This window comes from Ranitomeya imitator, chromosome 2 (assembly GCF_032444005.1).
Source record: "Ranitomeya imitator isolate aRanImi1 chromosome 2, aRanImi1.pri, whole genome shotgun sequence".
Taxonomy (NCBI): Eukaryota; Metazoa; Chordata; class Amphibia; order Anura; family Dendrobatidae; genus Ranitomeya; species Ranitomeya imitator.
Genome location: NC_091283.1, coordinates 165752632 through 165768174, shown reverse-complemented (window position 1 = coordinate 165768174; position 15543 = coordinate 165752632). Strand labels below are relative to the sequence as shown.

At 39.5% G+C, this 15543-nt stretch overlaps 1 protein-coding gene across 13 annotated transcripts in view; it reads left to right on the top strand.

Moving 5' to 3' along the window:
• GRIN1 (glutamate ionotropic receptor NMDA type subunit 1) overlaps positions 1-15543 on the top strand; it is a 157769-nt gene that overhangs the window by 129905 nt on the left and 12321 nt on the right. For 3 of the 13 annotated variants that reach the window (XM_069747786.1, XM_069747785.1, XM_069747787.1), the window contains 3 exons: positions 5934-6043; positions 7566-7711; positions 12276-12386. In XM_069747786.1, coding sequence (XP_069603887.1) covers positions 5934-6043; positions 7566-7711; positions 12276-12386 — 367 coding nt within the window. Of the gene's footprint in view, positions 1-5933; positions 6044-7565; positions 7747-9173; positions 11169-11219; positions 11326-12275; positions 12387-15543 lie in introns of those variants that run through there. The other 10 variants (XM_069747798.1, XM_069747793.1, XM_069747791.1 and 7 more) reach the window with 7 other exon arrangements.

Below are 15543 nucleotides of genomic sequence, written 5' to 3'. Positions count from 1 at the left end.
GGGGTCCTAGGGGCACGGGAAGTGCAGAAGCCACCCATGGGGCCTGTATCCAGATGTGCAGGGACCAAGTCGCAGTAAGGGGTAACTTAATGAGAAACTGCAAGTCTAGCTAAGAAACCGGAGGCTGTGGCTTTTGCAAGAGTCACAGCCACATCCACCCACACTTCGCCAAAAAGGCAGACGGAGAGAATCCAGGGGAAGCAGGGAACGTCACCCGACCAGGCTCGTGGCTTTTGGCTTGTGACACTGTGGGTAAGGCGCTGGAGAAGTGGAAGCCAGCGTAGAGAGACGGCTAGAGAAAGGCATATGAAAGGAGTCCTGGAAAGGTGCATCCCAATCTACCTGGGAGTTTGCTGGACCATAGACCCGGAGGAAACAGCACACCCGGCTGGGTACCTTAAAGAACTGTGAGTAAAAGTCTGGAAACTGCCCTTGCTGTATCCTTTGCATTATTTCAATTGCAGCTGCCTGGCATAGCCACCACCGCCATCTTATACTTTTATACTACATCTGCCCTGGGGCTAGCTCTACCCGTGAAGTGCTGCACCAACTCTGCTGCATCACCATCTGCCCCAGAGGATCTGAACTGCAGCATCGGCCACCATCTCATTGCCAAACACCACGGGTGGCGTCACAAACATTTCCCCTTCTCCCTATAAACTTTATTCCCATTTTCCATTTACCACAAAAACATCACTTTATTATTGTATGCCTAGGGCCACGGACCGGGTCACTGCTGCCATGACCTTCCCCTTTAAGAGCTGCCCGGTACCGAGTACCCCAGGGCCCCATGGGGTGCGCGATAACTACTGTATTACTGCCCCTATGTAAAAGAATATAGCTGCTATAATACTGCCCCATTGTACAAGAATATAACTACTATAATACTGCCCCTAGATGCAAGACTATAACTACTATATTACTGACCCTATGTACAAGAATATAACTACTATAATACTGTCTCTTGTACAAGAATATAACTACTATAATACTGTCCCTATGTACAAGAATATAACTGCTATAATACTGCCCCTATGTACAAGAATATAACTACTATAATACTGCCACCCGTATGTACAAGAATATAACTACTATAATACTATTCCCTATGTACAAGAATATAATTACAGGGTGGGCCATTTATATGGATACACCTGGGTGGGCTATTTATAAAGTTCCATCTAAAATGGCCGACTTAAAAATAGCCACTATGGTCATCACCCATCTTGAAAAGTTTTCCCCCCTCCCATATACTAATGTGCCATAAAAATGAAGTTGATAACACCACCCATTTTATTTAGGTGCATCCATGTACATGGCCCACCCAGGTGTATCCATATAAATGGCCCACCCTGTACTATAATACTGCCCCAATGTACAATAATATACAATATATCACATTTTTGTGAATAATTTTTGTGAATAATTTATTTTATTTTTCCACGGGACAACACTGAAGATCTGACACTTTTGATACTATGTAAAGTAGTGTACAGCTTGTATAATAGTGTAAAATTGGTGTGCCCTGTACGGCAGCGGCTTTCCACCAGTGAATTTGCGAGATAGTGACCCAGTCAAGTTCAACAAAAAGGAACTTTATTTTTCAAATGTCACAACATAAAAGTAAATCACTCACCTCTGGATCACAGCTGGGAATGTGTGTATAAAGTTTAGTGCCATGAGCGCCTGCACCACTATTGGAATCTTGGATGCGTATATGGCGTTGCTCACATCTCTGGCACTTGCACCACCGTGTTTGACCTCACACAGCCAGGCAACACAGAATCTTCAGCTCTGCTGTTCCTGGAATCCACACACAAAACTAACACACTCAAACTTTTACTGAAGGTTTAAATGAAAACCATGGCAATGGGCCACTTGTAAGAGCCGGACTGGAGGAAGAGATCCGTCCTACTGCCATCCTACAGATTTCTCTAAAAATTACATCCCAAGACAAATTACAATGCACTCCAGTTGGTTCAGTATGCTTCTAAGCACATTCTGGGGGATACATAATGACCCTCGCATATAATTGCCCTCACTGTCTCACAGCACGCTAAATAACTCGACACACAGCTATTAATGTCTAAACTGCTGGCAACAAGCAAGTACACCCTTAGCTAAAATGGAGAAAGCAGAACAATCCAGCTCACAGATGAAATCCAAAAAAGAGCATTTTATTATCCAAGGTACATGAAGCAAAGATTAAAATGGTTTGATCACAAAAAGGAGAATACAGGCATCTTTTGACACGTTTAGAGCTACATGCGCTCTTTGTTAACTGAAAATGGCCAAATTGTGCCCAATGTGTCAATATTTTGTATGGTCACCATTATTTTCAAGCACTGCCATAACTCTCTTGGGCATGGAGTTCACCAGAGCTTCACAGGTTACCACTGGAATCCTCTTCCATCCTCCATGACGACATCACCGAGCTTGTGGATGATAGAGACCTTGCGGTCCTAAACCTTTTGTTTGAAGATGCCTCACAGATGCTCAATAGGGTTTAGGTCTGGAGACATGCTTGGCCAGTCCAGCACCTTTATCCTCAGTTTCTTTGGCAAGGCAGTGGTCATCTTGGAGGTGTGTTTGGGGTCCTTATCATGTTGGAATATTGCCCTGCGACCTAGTTTCCCTGCTCTGGTTCAGCATTTTACAGTGCATGTTGGAATTCATGGTTCCCTCAATGATCTGTAGCTCCCCACATCAGGCAGCACTCATGCATCCCCAAACCATGACACTCCCACCACCATGCTTGACAGGAGGCAAGACACACTTGTCTTTGTACTCCTCACCTTGTTGCAGCCACACATGCTTAAACCAAATAAGTTTATCTTGGTCCTCAGAACAAAGGACATGATTCTAGTAGTCTGTTTGTCTTCAGCAAAGCGTTTGCAGGCTTTCTTGTGCATCATCTATAGAAGAGGCTTCCTTCTGAGATGATAGTCATACAGACCAATTTGATGCAGTGGGTGGTGGGATATGGTCTGAGCACTGACAGGCGGACCCACACCCTTTTAACCTCTGCAGCAAAGCTGGCAGCCACCATATGTCTATTTTGAAAAGGCAACCTCTGGATATGACGCTGAGCACATGCTCAACTTCGTTGGTCGACCACAGCGAGGCAAGTTCTGAGTGGAACCTGTCTCGTTAAACCGCTGTTAGTCTTGGCCATTGTGCTTCAGCTCAGTTTCTGGGTGTTGGCAATCTTCGTATAGCCTAGGCCATCTTTATGTAGAGCAACAATTATTTTTTTCAGATCCTTGCCATGAGGTGCCATTATGAACTTCCAGTAACTAGTATGAGAGAGTGTGAGAGTGATAACACCAAATTTAACACACCTGTTCTCCACTCACACCTGAGACCTTGTAACACTAATGAGTCACATGACACCAGGGAGGGAAAATGTCTAATTGGGCACAATATGGCCATTTTCACTTAGTGGTGCACTCACTTTTGTTGCCAGTGGTTTAAACATTAATGGCTGTGTGTTGAGTTATTTACAGGGCACAACAAATTTACATTGTTACACAGGCTGTACACTGACTACATTATATGAAAGTATTGTATCTTCAGTGTTGTCCCGTGAAAAGATATAAAATATTTACAAAAGCGTGAAGGGTGTACTCACTTTTGTGATATACTGTAACTGCTATAAAACTGTCCCTATGTACAAGAATATATCTTCTATAATACTGCCCTCTATGTACAAGAATATAACTAATATTATACTGCTCCTATGTACAAGAATATAACTACTATAATACTGCCCCTATGTACAAGAATATAACTACTATAATACTGCCCCTATGTACAAGAATATAACTACAATAATATTGCCACTATGTACAATAATATAACTACTATAATATTGCTCTTATGTACAAGAATATAACTACTATACTACTGCTCCAATGTACAAGAATATAACTACTATAATACTGTACTCTATGCACAAGAATATAACTATTATAATACTGCCCCCTATGTAGAAGAATATAACTACTATAATACTGCTACTATGTACAAGAATATAACTACTATAATACTGCTCCTATGTACAAGAATATAACTGCTATAATACTGCCCCTATGTACAAGTATAACTACTATAATACTGCCCCTATGTACACGAATATAACTACTATAATACTGCCCCTTTGTACAAGAATATAACTACTATGATACTGCTCCTATGTACAAGAATATAACTACTATAATACTGCCCCCTATATACAAGAATATAACTACTATAATACCACCCCTATGTACAGGAATATAACTACTATAATACTGCCCCTATTTATAAGAATATACCTACTATAATACTGTCTGATATGTACAAGAATATAACTACTATAACACTGCCCCTATGTTCAAGAATATAACCACTTTAATACTGCTACTATGTACAAGAATATTACTATAATACTGCTCCTTATGTACAAGAATATAACTACTATAATACTGCCCCCATGTACAGGAATATAAGTACTATAATACTGCTCTTATGTACAAGAATATAACTACTATAATACTGCTCCTATGTACAAGAATATAACTACTATAATACTGCCCCCATGTACAGGAATATACAGTACCTACTATAATACTGTCTGATATGTACAAGAATATAACTACTATAATACTGACCCTATGTACAAGAATATAACTACTATAATACTGCTACTATGTACAAGAATATTACTATAATACTGACCCTATGTACAAGAATATAACTACTATAATACTGACCCTACAGTATGTACAAGAATATAACTGCTATAATACTGACCCATGTACAGGAATATAACTACCATAATATTGTACATCTTGCTGAATCTGAATTTAGAATGTGATATGCATTGCCCTTAAAGGGAACCTGTCACCCCGGTTTTTCAGTACGAGATAAAAATACTGTTAAATAGGGCCTGAGCTGTGCGTTACTATAGTGTATTTTGTGTACCCTGATTCCACCCCTAAGCTGCCGAAATAACTTACCAAAGTCGCCGTTTTCGCCTGTCAATCAGGCTGGTCAGGTCAGATGGGTGTGGCGACATCGCTGGTTCTTCCCCCAGATCTTGCATATATTTCCGTTGGTGGCGTAGTGGTTTTCGCATGCCCATCTTCTGAATCCACTGGGCAGGAGAAGAAAAAATGCGCGATCGGCGCTATTTCCCTGGTGATCTGTGGGGGCGGCCATCTTCCTGAGGCCGCGCGTGCGCATATTGAGTCCTCTGCTGCCCGGGGCTTCAGGAAAATGGCCGCGGGATGCCGCGCGTGTGCAGATGGAGATCGCGGCGGCCATTTTCCTGAAGTTGAGATGCGAACTCGGCTTCAGGAAAATGGCCGCCGCAATCTCCATCTGCGCACACGCTGCATACCGCGGCCATTTTCCTGAAGCCCCGGGCAGCAGAGGAGTCCATATGCACACGCGCGGCCTCAGGAAGATGGCCGCCCCCGCAGATCACCAGGGAAATAGCCCCGATCGCGCGTTTTTTCTTCTCCTGCCCAGTGGATTCGGAAGATGGGCATGCGCAAACCACTACGCCACCAACGGAAATATATGCAAGATCTGGGGGAAGATACAGCATATGTCGCCACGCCCATCTGACCTGACCAGCCTGACAGGCGAAAACGGCGACTTTGATAAGTTATTTCGGCAGCATAGGTGGGGAATCAGGGTACACAAAATACACTATAGTAACGCACAGCTCAGGCCCTATTTAACAGTATTTTTATCTCGTACTGAAAAACGGGGTGACAGGTTCCCTTTAAAATTGGCCAACACCAAATGTGTGTATAAGGGAATTGTATGTGTCTTCTGGGCTCAGATATTATGGAAAGACTGTATCCAGTAGTTTGTAATTGACTGGCATCCACCATTAATAAACGATATGGGATTCTAACTGTATATGATCTTTTTTTTCCTAGATCACATGAGAATGGTTTTATGGAAGATCTTGATAAGACTTGGGTCAGATATCAGGAATGTGACTCTCGCAGCAATGCCCCAGCTACACTAACTTTTGAGAACATGGCAGGTAGGTAATAATATTTGGAGCTTTTTATCAGGCACAGTCAGGGCTAAGCCTTCCTTCTTCCACCTTACCAAGGCACAGTGGCCTAATGATGCCCCCTGAGGACCTCAGTACCAAGGGAACATTCCCACCGCCTTCTCAGCTGTTCTCCCAGCACGGACATAGGCTGCTCATACACATACAGTATAATAGCAGTTGGCGCTCCTGCCTGCACAGTGACATATGATCAGGCACGTGGAAATCTATCATGCTGAACCTTTATTCTCTGACAACCTCAACCTGTCCAAGTGGATAAGCATTAATTTATGGAAGATTCCTTTAGTGTTTTTTATAGTGTATGTATATTTACAGTATACTCTTTTTATTTTAGTTTTTGATGTTTCTTAATATTACTCTTATATTAATTGAAGGACTTAAAATAATTCCTATGCTTTTCTCATACAATCTATGTGACAAGAGATTGCTAATGAATGATAGTTGTTCATTTATCCATTTTTTCAAATTGTAATTGGAAAATTACCTATTTAGATCAGTTCTAGAATTACAGTTATTTTTAAAAAAAAAATGTTTTTGTTTTTTTCACAGCACAATCTTTATAAAAAAAAAGAAAAAATAAGTAATCTTGCTAATTTTCACTCTGGGCACTTTAGACTTGTCTTGTCCTTTCACAAGAGTTTACAGCAGTCTCTTTATCATCAGAGGCAGGGTTAGAATGAACGCCAACACCTTTATGCACAGCTAATAACACAGGATACACCAATCATAGGTGATGTTACAGCTGACACTGCTTCTCCTTCACAATGACCTTTGGATATGTAGATGTGAATTTCCTAAAACAGCAGGAAGTTATATCTGAAAAGCCCTAGTGGCCGATGTGAAAACTGCAATGTAAAATGTTTTGTTTTTTTTTAATTACGATTGTGATATGGGAGAAAAAAAACATTGGCAAAAATAAATAAAAAGATGATAAAGGATCCTGATTTAAATAATAGGTAATTTTCTGATGGCACATTCCTTTTAAGCAGGAAACTAGAAATGTAGACAACACTGGCTCAGTGGTTAGCCTTATTACTTTGCAACGTTGGGTTTGTGGGTCCCACTCACAGAATCCAAAGACATCCTAATGGGAAATTTAGAATGTGAGACTCAATGGGGACAATAAACTATGGCAATATACTGTATGTAAAGTTCTGCATAATATGTTGGGGCAATATAAACAGCAATAATAAATAAATGTAACCCAAAAAGTCACAAGTGGTAATGAAAAAAAAAAATACATATAAACTATTGAAAGATAAAACTGGATAACATAAATATAATTAAAAATCTCTGAAAATAATATCAACTTAAATCAAAAAAAGAATTTTAAAGGAAACTTGAAAAAAATACTGAAAACTATATGTTCGATTATTTTTATGTAAATAAAAAAAAAGTAAAAGTTTTAGTATGTAGTTTTTTGGGATTTTTTTCATTCAAGGCATTTTTACATTTACATTTTTTTTCTTACCTGTTTTTTTCTCCCCAGGTGTCTTTATGCTTGTCGCTGGTGGTATTGTTGCCGGAATCTTCCTGATATTTATTGAAATAGCATACAAACGTCACAAGGATGCCCGGAGGAAGCAGATGCAACTCGCTTTTGCCGCCGTGAACGTTTGGCGAAAAAACCTGCAGGTATGACAAAACGTTTTAGAGAACTTAACCAACAGGTGCGTTTCCCGTTTCTTTGTCAGAGCCCTGATTCTTCACCATGGTCCAAGTCCTCGTCTTGTCCAGTCTACATTAAACCTTCTCCATTTCACTGTGGATTTGCGGGTGTAGCCATGTTACAATGTGTTGGTTTTTCGCCTTAGTTTCTGTGTTATGACCAGGTCAGTGTCAGAAGATGGCCGAAAATCGGACTTCCTGACACTGAACAGGTCATTTCTGTCTCACATTTACTTTTTATTTTTTTCTTAAAAGACATTTGTTGTCCATTGTGAATACAAGATACTAAAACTGCAGTTAGGGAAACAGCGAGGGAAGACATATACTGGTTGCTATAGAGTCACGGCCTAACAACAACACAATTTTATATGAAGTTGTCAGGCAACAAAATCCCAAGCAACCAGCAGTTTTTCAAATTCAAAATCTTGACTTACTCTTCTTCCTAACATATCAAAATGGGTATTAGGTATCATACTTTGCTTATATGTCTTAAAGGATTTCTCCACCTAGACCTAGACATACAGTCTGTAGAAGAAAGACTGAAATATTCGAGCCTTCCTGTTCCTTCACTAATCTTAGTAGAGACCAAAGACTGGTGGCTAGGGAAAAGCTGCCTGACAACCTCTTCTGTTGTTAGGCAGTTGATTTATAGCAGCCAGTCTGTTACCTGTTTATTCCTCTGAGGCCAGGTGTATAGGTGATAAAGACGTCGGCAGATTTAAGTAATAAGCATCTTGAAAGGGTCTCTTCCATATCAAGCCTCAAATGGAAAAAATACAAAAAAATGTGTGCACCTTGACATTTATCAGCTCTTGAATGTTAAATATAAGGGAATATAGAAGTTATATTCTAAAGCAGTGGCTCAGTGAGGGTTGCCCCCGAAGTCAGTTCTTATGCCCCCTTAAAAAGCAATGATCTACGGAGTGCCACCTCCAAAAGAAATAATGCTACCTATGTACCACCCCCAACAAAAAAACTAATTTATACTCAGCTAATTAGAGCAACGGAGTCCCCTTCTTCCCTCACCAGGAATCCATCATTGGGCTATGAGGCTGACCTGGTAGAGATTGGTAGGGCCTTTGGCTCTCTGCTCTAACATAGGCCCCAACTGTATTGGTCTATGCTCTTGCCAATAAAATGGCTCTCGATCCAGAGATCCGGGGCACGCAGCTCCAAGTCTGGGGTTTGTGCACTGCCCTGGGTCTTCGGTAGTGATCTCACTTCCTAGGGGTGCAAAATTTCAAAAGGAGTTTTGAGCCTCTAAAAAATTTTCACAGAGAGCAACCACTTGTGTTCCCTCTTCCTCTACATCACTGTTCCAGTTATTTAGGTACATGGGTGTAAGCAGAATGCATAGTATATTATATTATTATATGTGCCAGAAAAGATCAAAACAAATTTATTTACTAGAAATTATTTTTTATTTCAGTGATCTATCCGGTGAATACTGCAGTTTTAGTTTTTGTCTTTTGTAGCAGGTAATACTATTTCTCTATGTGTTTGTGTATTCAGGAATTCATATTCTGTTGAATGTGATGTCAGACTAATCCTTCCCTTTCAGCCGGGGCAACAAAGAATCGTGACCAAGTGAATCCATTTCATTGATGTTATATTGGACTGCACTTTCCTGATGGTCTACAGCATCCACATGGGTTCTTTACTGTTCCATTCAACCTCATATTTCCATACAAGCTCCATATACCACACTGAAACACAGCCCCACGGCTATCACACAACCATGTGTCTCAGTCACCAAGATATTGAGGCTCTTCAAACACCGACAGACCATTGCCGCAGAGTCAACCTGCTCCTCCACATATGTTGGTGACAAATGGATAATGAACCCATGTCTGTCCTGTAGCGTAATAGATGATAATTAGCCGCCATGTTGCTGTTAATCTACTGTTAAAAATTGAAGACAGATGCTGATTATTATAAAGTTCATATGAATATATATACCGGTATATATCTATATAAAATATAACAGGTTTGTGGAAAAAAATAAAAATATAAAAAAAATAAAGTGCAGTTGCAATCTACATAATCAAGATTAATCCATAATATTGTGGTGCATGTGCTCTTTCTGTGAGGTCCTGCAGACCTGGGAGACCTAGACAATGATTTATGGCGAGAGGGATATAATAACAGGGTAAATGTAATATATAGAAACTAAAAAATATCCTTAAAAAGGGTTATTACCCAATTAAATATTAAAAGGGCTAAAAAAACATCATTTTTGCCTTACATTGCAGCACAGCTGCATTGAAGTGAGTAACTTGGCATGTAATACCACAAGGAACCTGTGGATAGGAGTGGCGCTGTCCTGGAAGAAGGCAGCTTTGTTTTTCTAATCCTGAATAATTTGCTCTATTATCTCACGCAAAATATACATTTTGATTAAGTATTTTTTTTAAATGATCCTGTGCTCAGCTATTCAATACTTACATGTTATGCCGCCCCTGCTGCCCTTTTCATTACCTCTAGAACATCCGCGCAATGTGTGCATCGACGGTGAGAAGAAGCCAGTACTAGGGTGCTGATTCCTATTGGTAAGCATAATAGTAGCAGTCACTCCGTAGACAGTATACAAGAAGATGCGAGAGGCGGGGCTGAGCTACTGAGCATGTGTGACCACCGATACTGGGCACAGTTGGGTGAACATTCTAAGAGGAAATCAAAAGCGCATCATGGGGCCACTATAACAATATCTGGACAATGGAGTGTTTTTTTAGATCAATAAAATAATAAAAAAACATAATAATTACGAATAGTAATGTACTATTTATTTAACGGGATAACCCTTTTAAGTAGAGGGAGGGATCAGAGGTGCACCGTGACGTCTAGATCAGATGTGCACTTTCCAAGAGTCAAGAGTCCATATATGGAAATACAGAAATTATTTTTTTTTAGCATTTGATAATAAGGTATATTATATATTATACACATAATTCTGGATATAAAGTATGTATAGTATTAAAAAATATCAGTCTAGTAGAGCAGACTAATAAACTTCTCATTGGATTTTCTATAGAGTGTGACCCGCTGAAAAAAAGTGGTACAGAAATTAATTAGTGACCCAGATTCTTTGTAACCTCTTATACATAGGTGTATATATTTTTACACATAGCTTTTGAATTGAAATATTTAAAATTGCTTTTGATTTTTTTTTAAATTTTGTTGCACCTCCTCAAAAGTGCAGCCTGAATACAGATGGTAAGAGCTAATTTCAGGTGTCTGGTCTCTCGGGAACACTCTCCCTTTGTGTTTGTCCAGGGAGAAGTCTGCCGGACAGAGGTACTAGACTGTCACGAGCACCACAATTTTCACTTGCCAACCTTCTAGAAATCCCCTGCACCCCGTGTCAACGTAGGGGAATTTTTTCTTTCTACATGTTACGTGTGCATGTAACTCTGTGGGGACTGTGAAAAAAAACAAAAAAACAAAAACAATCTTACAATCTGAGACCTTTCCACAGGTGGGAACTGCAGAAAACAAAAGTCTGTCACGTTACTAGAAGGAAGGCAAGTGGAAAAAATCTATTTGTTTAAGCAAAAATTTGGATTTGGGATAATACATGGAGCAAAATATAGTCATTCCATGCCATCCATCCCGCTTAAACCCCATTTGTGCATGCTTATATAAAATGAGAACAACAAATCCCAAAATTTATCCCATTGATGGTGCCCAGGCACCTATGGAATAAATTTTTGTTATACTCAAAGTTGGTATAACAGAACAAGCCTCATCTTTTTTCTTTTCTCTCCCACCTTTTATGATTTCACAACATTTTCTTATGCAATATCAAAAATAGCTAATGCTTCTCTATTTTATTTGCTTTTCTTATCTTTCTTTTAAAAAAAATTATTATTTTAATATTTTTTGTTTTCTTTTTTTGGCTTTTGGAAGTAAAACAAACAAAATAAGCAAACGCTTTGCGCCAATGCACCATTAAAATTTTTTACTACATTTTTTACAGAAATCTCATACAATGGCTGCTTTCTAATGCCGTCTTCTATCTTTCTTGTGACTTTGCCTCCAGCTTAAAGATCCTCACCTTCTCTAGTTACCCTCACAGACCTTACACCCCTTACTTCCTTAGAATTTACCACTGTCCAATGCCAAAGCAGAGATTAGCGATAACATTTATGGTCACCGTTATTTTTCTTTTTACAAAATTGGCATTTTAATATGGACCGGTGAAACTTTAATGTCTCACTCAAGAACATTTACCCTAATTAACAAAGGCCATATGTAAAGTGGTAGTAAGTAGAGATAGATACACATTATCCTTATTTTGACTCCAGAAGACCTTGGTGGATGTCACCCAGTACCGCTAAAGAACGTTCTAATATATAACTGGTGACCAGTTTGTTAACATGTCCCTCCTGATGGTGAATCCACCGTAGCTACTCTTAAGTTGCCACAAAAGATAGGCCAACACCTCATCAGCTTGGACTATCTATATTCAGACTAGCGGTAGTTGAAGTAGAGACACATTAGGTATCTAATTGCTTATACATATTCATTTTAGGATAGAAAAATTGGTAGAGCAGAACCTGACCCTAAAAAGAAAGCCTCTTTTAGGTCCATCACCTCAACCCTGGCCTCCAGCTTCAAGAGACGTAGGTCCTGCAAAGACACGGTAAGGAAGAAGAATCAGCTCTCTCTCTCTTTCTCTCTTACTCTTTCTCTTGCTTGCACTCTCAGAGGAAGAGCTTTGCTCTCTCTTTTTCTGTCTCTCGCTTGCTCTCTTTTCTGTATGGCTCAACCTCTCATCTTCTCTTCTGACTCTACGTCTTTGTCTTCTGCTCTTTTCTATCTCTCTGTTCCTTAATTTTCTCTACCATTTCATTGGTTGCCAAACGCCCATCCAGAAGCTGAGCATTGTACATGCAAGTACATTCCAGCCCCATGTTTTCGTCAACAGTCAGTCATGGAAAAAAAAAAATCTAGGCAAATTTAATTTTCTGGGCTCCATCAAGAAAAGTGGAGCCGTTCTATACGTTTTTGGTCAGTTTTAAGAAGCTGCTAAATGCATTTTTTTTAATTCTTTAAAAAAATAAAAATAAATAAAATACTTTGCGTTTATTGGTGCCAATTTCAAACCGAGACATTTTTGTGTTAATTTTTTTCTTATCTTTTCTTATTATTTTTTTTTTACGTGTTCCTTCCTGTTCGTTGTTGTACACCTTCTGGACACACTCTATTTTTGTTATTTTGGCAAAGTTTCACATCACTGAGAGTCATGTTCGTGTTACAAGTTTGTGTACTTTTTTGTTTGTGATGACAGCATTTTGCTGACAAGACCCCTTCTCTTTCCCACACCAAGAAATTAAACCCCTTTTAAATCTCAATCCCTTTCCAGATATGTTCCATTAATTCCAAATGCAACAATTTGCTTGATTAAAGACCTTACAAAACCTTCTTTATAGGATTATACCAACACAAAAAAAACTCAGAATTGTCAAATTGTATGTTACCGGTTTTTACTGTGTTTATAAATGTGAAAAAAAATGTGAAAAAATAATTGTGTGGATGTACCATGTGCTAGGTTTGTATACCTTGTAAATTGTCACAGTTTAACCAAACTTGTATACCCTATGTCTGCTCACACTATGATAACATACAGTCTATACATATCAGGTTACGTACTACTCAGCATAGGCAATCCCTTAGGTAATGGGTAAATTGGTGCCTTCTTATACTGTACCATTAGGGTTGTATTTTACAAACTTTCCAATATATGCTACAAGTAGGGAGAAACCATATTACAGATTAACAATCCAATTACGGTGGCCAGTAACCGTGCAGCTATTGGCCATTGTGAGTGAGCAGAGTTTTAGCGACATGATCAGCCGCACTTTAGGATCTCATCCTTACTGAAGTATTTTGTCATCCTCTGTGGCATACAGTTATGTGAAAAAGTGTTTGCCCCCTTCTTGATTTCCTATTCTTTTGCATGTTTGTCACACTTAAATATTGCAGATCACCAAACAAATTTAAATATTAGACAAAGATGCAGTTTTAAATGAAGGTCTTTATTATTAAGGGAAAAAGAAATCCAAACCTACATGGCCCTGTGTGAAAAAGTGATTGCACGCTTCTGAAAACATAAATTAACTGTGGTTTATCACATCTTTGGGAAGCAGAGTTCACATTCCCTAGCCACTCGCATGCCTGATTACTGCCACACCTGTTCTCAATCAAGAAATCACTTAAATGGGACCTGCCTGACAAAGTAAACCAAAAGAACCTTAAAATCTAGACATCATGCTGTAATCCAAATAAATTCTGGAACAAATGAGAAGCAAAGTAATTGAGATCAATCAGTCTGGAAAAGGTTATAAAGCTGCTTTTCAAGCTTTGGGACTCCAGCGAACAATAGTGAGAGCCATTATCCACAAACGGCAAAAACAAAATATAGAACAGCAGTGAACCTTCCCAGAAGTGGCCGACCGATCAAAATTACCCTGACAGCACAGCGACGACTCATCCAAGAGGTGACAAAAAACCTCACAGCAACATCCAAAGAACTGCAGGCCTCACTTGCCTTAAGGTCAATGTTCATGACGTCACAGTAAGGGCACAGACAGACTGCCGTATTTCTCGTGCAAGAATCTCATCGCACTGCACGCACTGGCCTGGCACCTCTCCTGACATTAGCAAGACAGTATGATGTATTTCTATGCAGCTCTCAAGCTCATGTCGACAGCCAGTACGAGGTTTACGATGCGATTCTCGCATGAGAAATACGGCAGTCGGTCTCTGCCCTAAGAAAGACACTGGTCAAAAATAGCCTGCATGGCAGAGTTCCAAGACGAAAACCACTGCTGAGCAGAAAGAACATAAAGGCTCGTCTCAGTTTTGCCAGAAAACATCTTGATTATCCCCAATACTTTTGGGAAAATACTCTATGGGCTCATGACACAAAAGTTGAACTTTTTGGAAGGTGTATGTTCCATTATATGTGGCATAGAAGTATCACAGTATTTCAGAAAAGGAACATCATACCAACAGTAAAATATGTTGGTGGTAGTGTGATGGTCTGGGGGCCGTTTTGCTGCTTCATTACCTGGAAGACTTATTATGGAAAATGGAACCATAAATTCTGCTGTTTACAATCCTGAAGGAGAATATCCAGCCATCTGTTCATGACCTTAAGCTGAAGCGCACTTGGTTTATGCAGCAGAACAATGATTCAAAACACACCAGCAAGTCCACCTCTTAATGGCTTAAGAAAAACAAATGTAAGACTTTGGAGTGGCCTAGTCAAACTCCAGACCTTAATCCGATTGAGATGCTGTGGCATGACCTTAAAAAAGGCGGTTCATGCTCGGAAACCCTCCAGTGTGGTTGAATTACAACAATTCTGAAAAGATGAGTAGGACACAATGCCTCCAGAGCATTGTAAAAGACTCATTTCCAGTTATCGCTAATGCTTGTTTGCAGTTGTTGCTGCTAAGAGTGGCTCAATCAGTTATTAGGTTTAGGGGGAAATCACTTTTTCACACAGGCCACTGTAGATTTGGATTTCTTTTCCCTTAATAATGAAGACCTTCATTTAAAAACTGCATTTTGTGTTTACTTGTGTTATTTTTGTCTAGTATTTAAATTTGTTTGGTGATCTGAAACATTGACAAACATGCAAAGGAATAGGAAATCAGGGAGGGGGAAAACACTTTTTAACACAACTGTAAAACTGATTTTACACATTGACTACTGTAACCTACATAGGGTGGCCCATGTTTCAAAAAATCCAAAAGTCAACTAGACATGTTCCAGGTGGTGAGTGGTTCATT